The following is a 16,410-nucleotide window of genomic DNA, read 5'->3' as shown; positions in this document are numbered from 1 at the left end:
TCAATTAACGAATTTCATGATCATAGCATTTATTAACTGGTACAATTGATCATTGCGCAGTGATACATTTTCATTGTTTTCTTTCATTCACTATTGTCTCACTCACTCTCACTTTTACTCATTCACTCACTCGCATGTATTCTGTTTTCTTTTTATTTCTCTCACTCATTTATTCAACCTAATAACAAGTGCACAGTTTCAATTAATATTGTTTTTTTTTTTATTATTACAATAGATTTACGCTTATTGCACACTTTTTCGTGATAACAAAACTCATTCACTTTCTTTGTCCCTTTCTCTCTTTCTTCTTCTCTTTCTTTTTTTTTCTCTCCCTCGCCATTCTTTTTCACTCACAGTCTCTCCAGATACAAAATTAATTGTTGAAACATGTTGCACTGATGATTCTGTCTCTAAGGAGGGTCTGCAAATAAATTGTTTAAATAACAATAATTTAAATATAAATATCAACGCAATATGTCACGTGAATTCCTACAATAGTCGACATTGGGCTCATGCACTCTATTCTTGATTCTTTCCTTCTGCTTTGATGAGCGTAGCGACATCGATCGCTTCTCATCAATGGCATTAGTCCATCTTTTCCTGGTCTAACTAGTTAGTTCGTAAAATAACATTCTCGCAATATCTTTTTCGTAAGAAAGACACAACGACTGCTTCGAGCTTTCGGATCCTCCGATACCATGGATCCTTTCACAGGTTACTAAAGATTCTCAGAAATTTATGACCATAGATTTTTAATATTTTATCTTTTTAATTAATAATTAAATATAAGCAAATTTAATCGATAAATCATTTTTCGATATTTGAATCTTTGAATTAATAAAAGCTACTAACCGATGCTAGATCCTGAGTATTTTGAATCTTGAGAAAATCAATAATCATAAATTTCAATTTTTATTTTCAATTAGTATTTCAATTATTATTTCCTTAAACAATTCAACTGGAGATTATATCGTTAATGTTCTAAAACCTTACATTATGAAAATTCGAATCTCCAAGTACATAGATCTTTTTAGCAGAACTTGTTATATTTTTTTTTCTAATTTCTAAATATATCTATTTCATTTTATTCCGTTCCAGTTCAGCTAAAAAGAATAAATTTCTTGTGTGTGGCACACATTGAAATTCTAAAGCTTTTAAAACTCCAAATTTCTCTTGGAATTCCACAGGTCTAGATGTTCTTCAATTCTTTAAATTTGATCATTAGCAAATTATATATTTTGCGCTTTCTGAATTCTAAAAAATTTCAATTGCGGAAATTCTGAATTTCCATTAGTTCGGATCTATGGTCCGTTAACGGACGTTTTTCTCGATAATTACGGATAATCTTGGGCTCGAAACTTTCGGATCTTTGGATCCTTCAAAACTCGTGTAGTGCTTTCATCCCGATTTTTACGGAACGATGAGCTTTCAAAAAACTATCTTTATAGGGTATTCGACGAGTGTCATTGTGTCCGAATCTTTCTCGGCCAAGACGATTCTCTTCGGCTCAATAGTACATGAAATACGCAAATTGATCACCAAGACGGCGACGGTGTCCTTGAGATCATTGGATTGCTTCTATCGATCGCAAATATCGCCGTAGATGAATCGTGTGAGAACTCTCACGGTTGCTGCTTATGTTTAAATGTGTATGTTGCTGCTGTGTATTTATGTGTGTGTGTATGTGTACGCGTGTGCATTGCGCGTGTGACACACCTGCGCAAATGTATCATATGTGTGATCAGTCCGTTCACACGTTTTATCAATATTAATAAATATCGATATATATAATGTAGTGTATATATGTGTGTATTGTGTGTATGTGTTGTCTCCAATAGCAGTGAGAGAAAGCTATTGCATGTAAAAAATTTTCGTCATAATCATAAGACCGTAATCGACCACAATCACAGTCAAGCATTCCATCACAAGGTAGTAAGAGTGACTGTTGGTTTGCTTACAGTCTTATAATTACTAAGACTAAAACTCTTTCACATGCAATGGCCTAAAAGCGGAGCTCTACCAGAAGTTGCCTACATAATCTCGTCGCCTCGACAACACAGCGCTTCCAACAGTAATGTAATTGTATGAGTAATATACATGTGTCTCTACATGTATGTATGTTACACAAGAGGTGGTTTGACGATTTACCAAAAGGTATAACCGCCCTCCGTTCCTCCTCCTAGGAACGAACCCTTCTTTTGCGATAGGGCTACGCTATGACCAGCCATCGCGGCCAATTGTGCAGCGTTCGCGGCCACTCCAGGTGGTGGTGGCGGCAACACCGGCTGCGAGATGCCATCGAACCGGGTACCATCGAAACCGTTCTATAAAATGAACATTACTTGTGTTAAGCAACTGTGACATGTAAAGTTTACTAATTATTTAAAAGTGAGTAACTAGAAAATAAGCATTTCTGTATATATGGTGCAAAGTGTAATTATAATATACATTTTTGAAAATAGTTAACATATAATAGAGGAATCGTAGAAAAAAAAACATCATTACATATATATATATCGATACTTACAGGTACCATGATAGTGGGCCTTACAGGAGCGGGCTGCATAGCAGGATAATATGCTGTAGTCGCAGCCAACGGCGGATAATATTGCAATGGGTACCCTGGTGGATAATATTGCAAAGGATATCCCTGTCCATACATTGGTTGATACATCTAAAAGCATTTATTGATGGATTTCAAGTTCAGACTCCCTTTTTATGTCTTTCATAGAAATAAAACTGGATGATAACTCTCACCATAGGATGCGTAAGGGTCTGATCGTATGTCGGTGGCGGCGGACCTTGCGTCGCATATAATTGAGGTTGATTGGGAAATACTCCATAGGGTGCGGCGCCTGCAACTATCGGATATATGTTATCAGAATCATCCAATATAGTTAGTGTAAAACATTAGCCTCATTGAACTCTCAATACAATCAATACTCGGTATAATCTAAAAGTAGCTTTGACGGTTCAATACGATTCGAAAGAAATAATGACATAGAATATCTTTATCCTTCTTATTTTAATACAAACTAATAAGAAAGTTTATCATATGCGTCCTATAGAGCGAGATACATATTTGGTCTGCTTAATTATATTAATACAATAAATTCTGACATAACTTTTATTATAAAGTTTTCAATAGGTGTGTATTTAAAAAAAATAAAGATATTAAAAACTTAATATTTTTTTCTTGAATATAACTACAAAAAAAGATTCGCATAAAAATTCTCTTTTAATTTCATTAATTAATCCGAAAAATCTTGAGAATTGCAGTGGTTTTGATATAAAAAGTGAATATTTTGATATGAGACAGAAATGGAGCTAAAAAATTTAAATTATATGATTTTAAAACTTTATAGTTTCCAAAATTCTGCAGAAATTGAACATTCTTTTTGAAAAATGAGTAAACATCTATTCAATTCCAGCTCCAAGAAACTAACATAAAATTTCTATATATAATAATATAATAAACAATAATAATAATAGATAATGATAAGATATATTAATAATAGATGAGTTCAGAATTCAAAAATTTAATAAATTTATAAATATAAATATAAATAAATTAGTCCTGAAATATGTCTTTTTTTTTATTATGTCACAGTGGCTCAGCTAGCTTGACAGGGATAAAATAACAGAAATCACACAGTCTTACCACCGTAAGTTGGGGGTTGCGTTGGCGCAGGGACAAAGCCGGTCGGTGGATGCGGGGCCACCGGATACGCTGCAACACAAGGCAATGCGAAATGCAGCTTCACTGAATTCGCAGGTCGTGAACGACATGTGTGTGTGTGTTCAATCTAAGCCAACATGGTACGTGGTACCACACTGCCAGAAAGGACGAGTGCCGGCGCACCGTCCACGTCCACGACGCGGTATCGAGGAACGCAATCTGTGCTTCATCTCGACAGATTGTGCAACTCTTCTCCGCGTCGAGTACGCGTAGAGCGCGTCGTCGAGATCGGGACGCGATTGGATCTTCTTCTTCGTTATAGTTTTAGAATGATATGGGCAGTTATGTTTTGCTTTTAATTGTTCAACAATAAAGGAATTGACGTTTCAAAACGATTCGAAGCAGTCGCGAAACGAATCTTCAATTTAATTTTATTATGATTTGCAAGTCTCTTAGCTCGAACTTTCAATAGAGAGGCTCTCGATTATTTGCGTTCTTCTCTATCAAGATAATAATGAAACGATAACAAATTGCTGTTTATCAATGTAAGAAACATGTTTAAAAATTAGTTTAATAGTGTCAAATCTAATTGCTAATGTAAGTCATATATTGTATATATCTCAAGATGAAATATTTAATTAAACAAGCAATCTTATTTGTAAATAATGAGATAAATAATAGAAAATATCTTGAAGAGAAAATTGCTTCAAAATTGTTTCTCGGAATCGTTTTAAGGTAGCTTCGAAATCATATCATTTCGAAATTGCTTTTAATTGAAACTAAGTCGTTTCAGAATAACTGCTTCAAAATTGTTTTTAGTTCGAAATATTTCGCAAATAATGGCGTTGAGATAATTTTAATTTTATAAAAAATCGTGCTTTTAAAGATACTCCAAAAAAAAATATTTTTGCCATAACAAAGAGAGATGTTGTCCAACGCGTTACCGATCTCCAGAATAGTACTCCCACACCCAAGTATATCTTACACATGACATACACCGTTTTGATCAAGGTACTATTTAAAGCTCAAACAATGTTAGTCACTAAATAATGGTGAAAAGAAATAACCGAAGATATCATGCCCGCCTGTCGCTCCCGGGGCCTTCCTTGAGCTTTTTATTCCGCCCAGCATGAATTGCCGGGACGCAGGCGGACCTTTTTTTTATAAAAACATTTACAAGGTGATCAACTCCTCATTTTCAGAGATTTTAGTCAGTTAGATCTCGATCTCATCACTTATCTTTCTCGAAATTAATGACATTAATATTTTACTTCCCTGAAAAATATAAATTCCTTTTTAAAATACAAATAAAATGAACATTTTTATATTTAATATAATTAATATATTAATATCATATAATACCTTTTTTCAAAGAAAAAAATAATTATTGATACACAAAAAATCGAAGAAGATGGCGGAAAAGCAAAGATCTTTATCAATTGAGATATGATTAGAATAATTTCAATTTGAACTGAACAATCGAAAATCTTTGCATTAGATTTTTCAAGTGTTCCTTTTCTTTTCGAGAAATTGATCACCTTAGACCATACCCTCTCGAGGATCCATCGAGATTGCTAATCATCCACATAAATGGATCCACGCTCAAGGAGTTAAAACGAATCATGCTTGAGAATAATTTGATATATTAATAGATTTTATATTGAATTAAAAATTAAAAATTACCAAAATTTTTCATCAAATATTTAAATGTTTCTTTCTGTATGAGTTTTTTTTTAAATTCTGTTATTTAAAGCTCAATTTCTGCAATTTTACCGATGGTTATTCTCGAACAATGATTCGTCACTGAGCAACCTTTACTTCTAGAACTAAGATTTGATACGAAACCGATCTCAAAGCAAATAGCGTTACGCAATCAAAGTAGAAGCCAAATACATTCGTCTAACAGATCGAGCCTGAGGGATTCATTTCAATTAATACGTCAATACTTATTCGAATATATGAAATTTTCAAGATTGTTAATATCTTGTATTATTGCAAGCGTCCTTTGAATCCGTACAAACATCAATGTTTGGATGTTTCCGAATTGGAACATTTTACAATTTGCAGTATTCGACACTGATTTGTGTAAAATTTGGAATGCTTGAATATTTAAAAGTTTAATTTAGATTTTATTTTGCTAAAAATTTTATTATTTGAAAAGTTGAAAACTTTAATCTTGATGATCTGTAAAAACTTGAGAAAATGCATGTTTTAAGAATAAAGAGAGCTTGAAAGATGCAAATTTGCATCTTTGAATGATTGGGATTGAAATTCTTATTGAAACATTTTTGAACATTGTTCTTTAAGCATCCTCATTCGCGATTACATACATCTGAAATAGATTCAAGGCGATTACTGCAATTATCCAAAATCTTAACAATACGTCCGTTTATTTCGTTTTCTCAATTATTTATCATTAATCCGTTACATTCCATCATGTACTCTTTATAAATATAAAATTATACTTTTATGTCTTATATTATTTATGAGTCTTCAGCAATGTATGAAGAATAGAATGATTTTGGATATAACGGATTAAGTATCAATTTAAGTGCCAGCAAATCCCGAGGCTCGACCGTATTTAAAAAACAAAAAACGACAAAAACAGAGCTAAAATAAAGCTAGGAGGTAAAAAGGATAACGGTTGCTCCAAAAAGTGATGTTAAAACAAGCCCAAATAATCAAAGGACTCGCGATGTGAGAACGGCAGTCCATCTCAACATCATTATCATTATCATCATAATCATCGTCATATCATAATCATAATCAATGTTATTATAATCATAATCATTATTAACATCCTCATCGTCATCATTATTATTATACCATCATTATTATCCTCATCATCATCGTCACCCTCGTCATCGTCAGCGATGACGAGCCGCGATTCCACAAATCAAACTGAGAAGAAGAGGCTTTACATCTCTCTCTTTCTCTTTTTCGGGGCAGTGAATGTGTAATTTATACAATGAGTATAGTGGTACAATAGTTATGTACATATATATATAAAATAAATGTATATATATATGTATATATAAAATATATTTATACATATATGCATATATAGCATATAAGACTATATACACATATCAGACTCCACACATTCAAAAAGTCGTGACAAGACTCAGCAAACCACAAATTTCTGCAAATATCCAGAGATAAAGGTTAAACATGATTAAAAGTTCCTCGGAATCGTGTGTAGTAGTAAGTAGTTAACGTCAGCGACCGGCCGCATCGCGACGCCGCGAGACGCTCGGCCGCCTATTTTTTTTCCTCTAATCCTTTTAATTATCTAAATCGCACCATGCGCTACGTGCCGCCGCCATCAAGAGGCTCTAAGAATCCTTTCCAATATTTCAATCATTCTTTTCAAATATATCATTGCAAGCGACATATCGAGGCTCGACAACTTGAAAAGAATAGATTTATAAAAAATTTATGCGCGAAATCAAATCAGAGAATAAGTGAAAATTTCTATTTTAATTGAAGGGAAAATAAAAAGAGATGACGTAATAAAATTTCGCTCCTCTAATTATATTAGTCAAGGAGCTGTTCTTGAAAAATGTCCATTTAATTTATCGAGGAATGTAATTTTGTAAGTCACTTTAATTAAATATTTGAAAAATTATAATCGTTATCGAAATATTTTTAGAAGAGCAAATTTCTTGAAAAAGGATTGTCCTCTAGGCGTTGTGTGCGCGATCGCGCTGGTGTCGAGGGAAATGGATATATTTTCTAACATAAATGTCAGCCCACACCAAATTGTTCATGATATGACCAGAGGCTGATCGAACCAGCGGAGACGAACAACGATTCGGTGTAGCTTGTTTTTACGAGAAAGAGTGTGTGATCGATAATGCAAATATTTTACTTTCGTGTCCAGATATGAAGACAAGTATTCGCTACGAAAAGGATTCCCTGCGATCTAAGAATACGAGGAATCGGAAAAGTTAATTTAAAGTTAATTTAAAAAATTTTGAAAGAGACAGAAATTCAAAGATTCAGAAAATTAAATCGAAGAATGATTAGATTAATCAAAACTTTATAGATGTGACAATTCCCAGTAATTCTTAGAACTTGTTTTCAAAGGATCAAGTACCGACAATCAAAGTTGAAGAACGTGACGATTATATAATGTCGTTTTATTATTTTTAAACGTATTATCTCTTGTACGCTGGATGATAATTAGTTCAGTAACAATAATTATCTTGGATACCACACATTGAAACCGTTGGTCTACCCGCGTGTTCGTGCAGCCTCTGGGAAGTAATAAGTTAAATGTCTATGTGTCACGGTGCAAACAATAATCGAATCAGTCACAACCGATTGTAATATTAATGCTAGTACGGCTTAATGGTAAAAGTGTCTATCGCTCTTTTTTTCTCTCTCTCATGTACACTCTTTTTCTCTTTCACTTCCTCGATTTGTCCCAATGAGCAGTTCGACGCTATATTTTTTACATTTTTTTTACTTGCTACCTCTCTACTTTCAACAACCCATTAAAATAGTCGATAAACGATATCGAGAGTTTGTCTATTTCTTTTTCTGTCGGACGCGGTGATTCATCGAAATGCTTCCGTGGACAAGATGTGTTCTCGAGACAAACTGGATCATCGGAAAATTGCTAAGAAACTATGTATTTGTGAATTTCAATATCAATTTGTAAAATGAACTAAAAACGTTTGGCAAGTTACAATAAAAAGAGGAAAGTGTGTGAAAAGAATGTGTCGCTTCTCTTCAAAAATCTTCATCAAAAATGTCGAAAGAGAGAATATACACGTATCTTTAAAACTATAGAGATGCAAAAAAAAGTATACATATCTGTATATATCTAAGATATATCTTTTAATTTCTCGCTCCCGATGATCTCTAGATCGTTATGAGGACACTCTTATTCAGTACCGACTAGCGTATTTACTAGCTACTTTGCTTAAACTCACTATTAACAAGTGTACAAATCCTATCAATCATGCACATGCAGTCATCGTGTCGCTGGGAAATCTCGCCAGTTGATCAATTTAGCGAAAATTTATGTATACATACTCTTTATACAGCATAATCCAAAAATATAATAATATGTAAGAGAGATATAACGTATTTTTTTTCGCGACAGGTGCGAAAAAAATTCACTGTTCAAGGGCGAATTTTTCGGAGCGACAGCGAGATTTATGAAACTACGATGATCACACAACAATACGACGATTCAAAATGATAACATTAGACCGCTCGATCCTGCCTTTGCGAAGTTGGATATAATTCCAAGGAGGGATCGAACGTGGATGAAGTAACAATGTTGAAAGCGAAATCGTGAGATTAAATCGATTAAAACAGCATATCAAAAGAAAAAAACATGCACGATTATAAAAACAATGATATATAGCGGGGGACACGACCGCCCCCTTCGATTTCTTTTTCTTTCTTTCTCACAACAGTGGGCGATCGCGCACTCCTTGTCGCCAAGGAAAAAACGTTCGGAGCATGCGAGCCGAGATAATCACTGGTGGAAAGATCAAAGCTCGTACTTGCATGGAGATCTACTGGGATGCTAAAGGTGAACGCAATTTCACTTTGTATTTTCCCTCCGCACGGCTGCCTTATCTCTCTCTCTTTCTCTTTCTCTCTCTCTCTTTGTCCTCCAAGTCAGCCACGCGACAACTACGAGTTGCAGCAGAACGGTAGGTGTGAGATTACGTTTCATGATTCACTGATTCTCTCTTCGCTACAAGTCAAACTACTCTCAAGCTATCGAGAAGAATCGATGTAAGGTTTACAATCATCGAAGGAGGAAGTCGAGATGTCTATTTATCTAACTATACCACGTGTCTATGACGTACAGCCACGTGGCCACAAATTTCCCTTGCAATCGATCAATTTTTCGCACTTTTTTTATTTCGAAAAAATCTTTTTAAAAAAAATCTTTATGAAGAATCTTTCGTTTCTCTCTTTCTTTTATTTCTTTCTAATTTTATCATATTAGATTTTACGGGAAACTTGTGGCGCGGTTCCAAGCAATGTGCACTATTTGTTAAAAGTGAGCTAGCAAGTTCCAAATAAAGTATAAATATCGTCAAAAGTGACGCTGAGCTTAATACAGCATTCGTGTACATTCGCGAGGCCCGTCATGTATGCGCGCGAGCACGTGCCAGAACATTAGAATTTAATTCGAATAATCTAATTTCATCAATAAATTATATCAATGTCAAATAATCAATTAATAAAAAAATTTAAATTAAAATAATTAATAACAATTATATAACAAATATATTTATAAATCTATTATGCAAACTTTTGAGAGTCTTTTAGAACAAGAATCTGCTTTAATTAACTTTGAGAAAACTCAATATAATAAATTGCAATAATAAAGATCCCTAAAAAATTCTGTTCTCAAATTATCTCATGATAATTGAATTATCATGGATATTAGAAGAAAATAAAAACTGCATGGGAAAGAACTGCGACTGCACACGAGCGCAGACATGTCGAGCGTAGAATAATAAAAAATAATGTAAAAGTATATAAAAGGACAGTTAAAGTAGTCAGCCAATATCACCAAGTTCTAATACGAAATATCGATGTATCCATATCAATATCTTGGAGCTGCATTGATTTGGATACATGTAACGACCTGCGCCTCTGATTGTCAAACGCGCCCATTCGAACGGCGCGAAAGCTTCACGTGATGTCCATGGCAGCAAAAGTGAAAAGAGATTTAAATTCCATGCGCGCACTCTTTCCCGAGAAATATTTAGTGTATTTAATACAAATCAAACGTATACGACTTTCACTTTATGTACTTTTTTTTTCTCAAAGAACAAGACTCGATTACGATCATGTTGCATTTTGATCGTTAAAGTCTGAAGAACTTGAAAGTGAGAAATTTTCGTATGTCTCTTAAGCGACAGGTTTTAAAATGTCACATGTAGCTGCGCTGAAAGTCACATTTTATTCGCAATTTAAACGTGGGGCGTTTTCTATTTTGAATCGAGAGACGCCTGGTGCATTCTATACCTTTATGCACGTTGAAGCTAGCAGAAAGTTAGCGATCGCTTCTTTTAGAAAAATATCTTTGGAGGAATTATTTATTGATAAGCTAAAAATTCTCTCACTGTAAACAAAAATTTGTCGGTAAAGAAAATTTAAATATAAAATAAATTAATGTCTGTTATATAAAGAGAGTTTCTACGTCTAATAAAATTTCAAGTGTTTGCTTCAAAACTATTTATATTCTCCTTTTTTAAGGTTTCATGTTCAATTTTAAATAACTAACGAATCGTATAAAGATTTATATATCATACAATACAATACGATATAATTAACACATTAATTTTTTATAGATATATGTAATATTAGAAATTGTGATTTGTTGTAGTTTAAAAGCTATTAAATTTTGAAAGTGAGAAATTTTTCTACAGTTTTCAAAAAACTTTAACTCAGATAATTTCATTCATGAATGCTTGTTTTTAAAATTATAATATATGAATCTGCAATTCTAAGATCATAATACATTTTACAATAATTCTGGAACAATGGATCCAGGAATTGCATTATATTAATTGCAGAACAATAGATCCTGCAATGTTGCATCTAACTAGTATTAATTGCATGTGCGTGTGTCTGTTACACAATGTATAAATTTCTATCTTTATAGTATCATCTGCATTTGAAAATAAAAAAATTATTATATTGTACTTTCAAATTATTGTTAAAAAAATCCATCTCTTAAAGGATAAAATGCTATAGCATTTACACTATAAAATTATATTATAACTTAAATTGTAATATAATTAAAAATTATATAATAAAAAAATATAGTATTAATATAATTATATATAATAAAAAATTATATTGCTCGAGACACGAGATGTCATCGTGTTTTCGAAATTTTTAGCGACATCTTATCTTGACTACAATCCTTATTACAAAAGGATGCGTTGACAGAAGCAATCGATTCCTCTGCATCAGCCTCAACGTATATATAACAGGTAATATATACATACATATGCGTATATATATAAAAATATATACATACATATATATATTATATATACACATATATGTATGCGTGTGTGTTGTGTGTGTGTACGTAATATATGTTGGTATATAAACACGTAGTGAGTTAAGGTAATATATAGAGTAAGGTGAGGTTAGATACGTGGCTTAGGCTGCGCCGATCTCCGGAGCTCCACCTACTGACTGGGATCAAATCGTCTTTGTAATGGTCCGCTGCAAACATATTGACAGCCAAACTGTAGGCGCTATCCTTCCGCGCTCAACCGCTACACCGCCATACACATATAAATGGTAGCAGACTCGCAGCAGCAGTCTGCACGCCCGCCGCCGTGTCTTCACATATTACTAATAATATTATTATGATAAGGAGGGCCATCTCAGCTCTCCGCTTACTTAGATTAAGCTTTATGTATCCTTATTAATATGTATCTACTGTGCTCTATAGGAGCGCAGCACCTGCTTAGGGACAGACAGACAGACCAGACCTGATAATGAAATGTCGCACCGTCGAAGTTACCGTGTACTTTTTACTTATGTGAAAGTGATTTCTGCCAAAACTATTCCAGGGAGCTGTTTCAGAGACCCCGTTCCGTCATGCAGGAGGAACAAAACAGGAGGATCCGAGATAAGGATCCTGGAATGGCTTGAGCAGATGAACGATAATGCTTACAAGTGGACTCGATCGCTACGGATTCAGTGTCTGTTCGATTTTATTATCGAACCAAACTATTTAGGAAACTTTGAGTCTTAAATCCTACGAGTCTTTTAATCATACACACTTTCTCTCTCTCTCTCTTTCTCTCTTTTTGTTGTTTGTACATTCTTACTTTTGCAACCAGCCGCTGAATCTGCAAAAATACCACCGAGTAATACCAAGAGATGACCTCCGGAGCTCAATAATGTATCACAAATATCACTCTAATGAAAACTAAAAAAAATGAGAATGAGTTTGTATTCATAAAATGTTTGAGAATCACCGAGTATATCATATTTTCACGATGTGTTTTCATAGATGTGTTATTTGCGAAAAAAAAGTATACAATTTAACACTTGACAATGTATGATTTCATGATTATATAACATACGCACATGCACACGCACACAAGATTAATCGGAAATCGTAGCACAACTAAAATAGAAGTGATTCCTTGTGTAAAAATGAGAAAAAAAATTTCTCTTTAAATTCGTAGTTTTGTGTTTTTGAAAAAATAACGTTAAAAATTGGAAAATTAATAACATATCTGTTTTATTTTGAACTTGATATCTAACAATCTTATGTTATATATTGCCTAATTCATCTCGATCGGCTGTTGATATAAAAATAGCATAAAGATAAAAGTATTACATTTTCCATTTAGTAAAATGATTTAAAATACTTTAAATTACTAAGAAGAAAAAGATATATATGTATGTGTGTTTACAGTATGGTATATAATAGAATATAAAATATCAAAGTTACTTTTAATTTTGTTATATCCTTCATTACAAAAGCCACGTGCACTTTAATATTTAATAATTTTTTCGAAACAAAATCCTTATATAAAACATTTTTATTTTATGCACCTTTAGATTTACTCTTAAAAAATTATGTTTATATTTTAATTGTACTACGATTTCCGACTCTCAGCTTTTTATAAAATATCATAAGTACTCTTAAACATTACCTTTCCCATAATATATTAAAATTGATTAAAACAAATATTTCTCATATTTAAAATCCTTTAAGGATCATCAATTATAATATCGAATCGATAAATTATTTAAAATAGTTTTTTAATCATCTTGAAAACTGTAGAAAACTGTAATCTTAAAAGAGACTTCTCACTAATCATGTACCTTCTGGAAGAACAAATTATTTTTTTAGACAAACTTTTATATCATTTTTTCAATAACTTTTTTCAATAACGAAGATATTTAGGATGATTATGATAAGAGGACATTCTGTACATGTATATATATGCATACATATAACAGTATTATACACACATCTGCATACATAGATACAAGCATATACGTGTGCCTACTCGTACGCATGTATGCGTATATATGTGTGTGTGTGTGTGTGTGTGTATTGTTAAATCACATATTTTTATTACCGAGTATATATGTATACAATGTGTATCGTGATACAAGCAAAATGAAAATTATTTCAAATGCAAACGCGAGTTAAAAATATAGAATGAAATTTTTTCATACAAAACTGTTTTCGATTTTGAAATTCTGATAATCGAAATTCAATGAATCTTGTTATACATATCTATTTCTGATTTTGTTTATAAATAATATAACTTGGTACGAGTTAAAAAAATGCAATAAATTCAATAGTGCATTTATTTCATTAAATTATAAATTGATAAAAATATCGCCCATCTTTTTACACAAAATGTTGCTCGACGAATTAAAGAAATGTGAACTACAATAGGTAATCATATGTTTAAAATTTTCACTTCTTCGAATTTACATATTATTGTCTTGTAATTGTAATTTTATATAATTTTAATCATTAATAGTTTTTTTCATCATTGATAGTTTTTTTAATGTGTTCCTTATTTCCTCAAGTAAAAAATAGTAGAAATGATAGGAGACAGAATGTAACATTATTTACATCATGACATCGTTTAGAAATTAGAACAGAAATAATTGTGAGATCCTTCAGCTGATTCTGATTATTAGTCAACACATGTATATCTCTATTTGAAAGTCAAAGCCGATTTTATCGACAATAAAACCTTGTGTGAAAAATTTTTTCGCACATTTCTCATTTGCATTTACATGAAAAACCATCTCCATTTCATTTGTATATAGCACGATTTCCGACACACTTTATATATGTATTTATGTAAATATATATGCACAGAGTAAATATATATGTACAGAGAGTGACAATTGAAGGAAGTTGCTGAAATTATTTGACTATTATTTTATTTGGGAATAAATGGAGTTGAAAAATCAAATTTTTTTGAGTAGAAAAAACCTGTCAATTTTATTAATATACAATAAAAATATGCAATATACAATATATAAAGTTTTATATATATATATAAAGCATCTTAATAATCCAATTTTATCTTATTATATTTTTTTCTTATTATTATTACATACAAAATTCGATTATCAAATTGCTTGATATAAATTATATAATATGCTAATAAAATTTGACAGGTTTCTTGCATTTAAAATAGATTGATTTTTCAAATTCTATCTCAAGGCCAAACTAAAATCAATACTTTACATATCCCTGGAGAATAATGTATTGCTGAAATATTTTTAGATAAAAGTTTTAAATATCTAAAAATAAAAAAACTTATAATTCAAAGAGCTAGGAATCTAGGAATTCGAAAATAAAAAGTAAATTAGTAAAGGAAATCAAGTTAATAAATCAATCAATTAGGAATTTAAAAAAAGTTAGTTCAATTATTTAAAAAAATTAAAAATTACAAGGAATTGGCATTTCAAAAATTTCAAAGTGTCCAACAATTGGCAATCTAAAAATTTAGATACGTATCAAGAATAATAGAAAAAAAATTTAGAAATTTAAGCTTAAGAACGTAAATTTACAAGTTTCGCGAATACAAAAGAAAATGAAGGATTCGCGAGGATGACGAAATCTCGAGAATAGGAGTGGAATTTGAGGATTCTGGTTAGAGATAATTTCTGGTGGAGAAATCTGGTTAGAGATAAGATTTTGGAAAGAAAGCAGAAGAGAACCTTGTATAACTACAAAAAAATATTCTCTCTCACTCTCTCGCTCTCTCTCTCTTTCTCTCTTGGAAGAAAGAGAATGAACAAGTCTCCGGAGGCCATTTTGTATGCCCAGCGCGATGTACGGTATTGATTTGTTCTGTCAACTCGGGCTAGGCACTCGAGCGATCCATGCCGGCGCCTGGGCTTCAACGCACTAGGGTCAAGCGACACCACGGTCGCGCTGTGGGCCGTTTGCACCAGGAGTCGCGTCGCCGTCGGCGTCCCATCGAATAACAAGTGGCGAAGTATACGGCTTATCTCGACGAGTACTTGTATTCGTATTGTGTCGTGTGCGTGTGTATGTGTGTGGTGTGTGCGCGCATATGCGTGTATACGTGTACGTGAACGCGCGTTGATATGCGTATGTGTGTGTATATTTCCCTCACACTGCCTCAGTACACATTACACACGCAATGAACAATAACGCATGATTATGACATATAGTTACCTTTTTTGTCGGTCATTATTGCTTAAAGTTTCACAATTTTACTAAAAAAAAGAGGTACGTTATTCCTAATTAAATCACCGATTTAAGTCTTGCAACACTGTCGGGCCGATGGGAACGGCTATGACACTTGACAAACACTAGCGCCGTTTATTGAGCGTGCCTGTGGCAGTGCGTTAGCGTTGGACGGTCTCGCGCATGCGCCGCCCACTGACCAATCGGAGCGTCAACGTCGTGACAACATGCGCGACCTAAGGGTCTATCCACAATAACGTGTATACTTAAGGCCCTGCGCACAATAGGAAAAATATTAAATATTAAATATTAAATTTATAGAACGAGAGAAAGAGAAAGGAACTCTTCTCTTCTTTTTTTCTCTCTATAAATTTAATATTTAATATTTTTCCTATTGTGCGCAGGGCCTAAGGCATTTTTGGGTTACGTTCCAAAATTTACTCCTTGGAATAGAAGTAGCGTACGGCTGACCAATCGGGATAAGAGAAACAGAATTGCTTTGTCCTGATTGGTCGAA

At 32.8% G+C, this 16,410-nt stretch overlaps 1 protein-coding gene across 3 annotated transcripts; it reads right to left on the bottom strand.

Moving 5' to 3' along the window:
* Positions 1-4: 4 nt before the first annotated feature.
* Positions 5-16,041, bottom strand: LOC145969268 (DAZ-associated protein 2). 3 transcript variants are annotated; one of them, XM_083095241.1, is made up of 5 exons: positions 15,882-16,041; positions 3,662-3,730; positions 2,758-2,855; positions 2,528-2,674; positions 5-2,324 (listed from the first exon to the last, which is right to left on the bottom strand). In XM_083095241.1, exons 1-5 carry the CDS (start codon positions 15,895-15,897, stop codon positions 2,145-2,147), a joined length of 510 nt encoding a protein of 169 aa, XP_082951367.1. In that variant the 5' UTR covers positions 15,898-16,041; the 3' UTR covers positions 5-2,144. The 3 variants fall into 3 exon arrangements, with proteins under 3 accessions (XP_082951367.1, XP_082951366.1, XP_082951368.1); XM_083095240.1 differs by having other exon boundaries at positions 2,758-2,861; positions 15,882-16,040; XM_083095242.1 differs by lacking the exon at positions 3,662-3,730 and having other exon boundaries at positions 2,758-2,861; positions 15,882-16,034.
* Between the last annotated feature and the right edge of the window lie 369 nt (positions 16,042-16,410).

Source organism: Camponotus vicinus, unplaced genomic scaffold, assembly GCF_025532165.1.
Source record: "Camponotus vicinus isolate PSW18456_S1 unplaced genomic scaffold, iyCamVici1.0 SCAF_3, whole genome shotgun sequence".
Taxonomy (NCBI): domain Eukaryota; kingdom Metazoa; phylum Arthropoda; class Insecta; order Hymenoptera; family Formicidae; genus Camponotus; species Camponotus vicinus.
The sequence above is the reverse complement of the archived record's forward strand: the minus strand, read 5'-3'. Positions and strand labels throughout refer to the sequence as shown.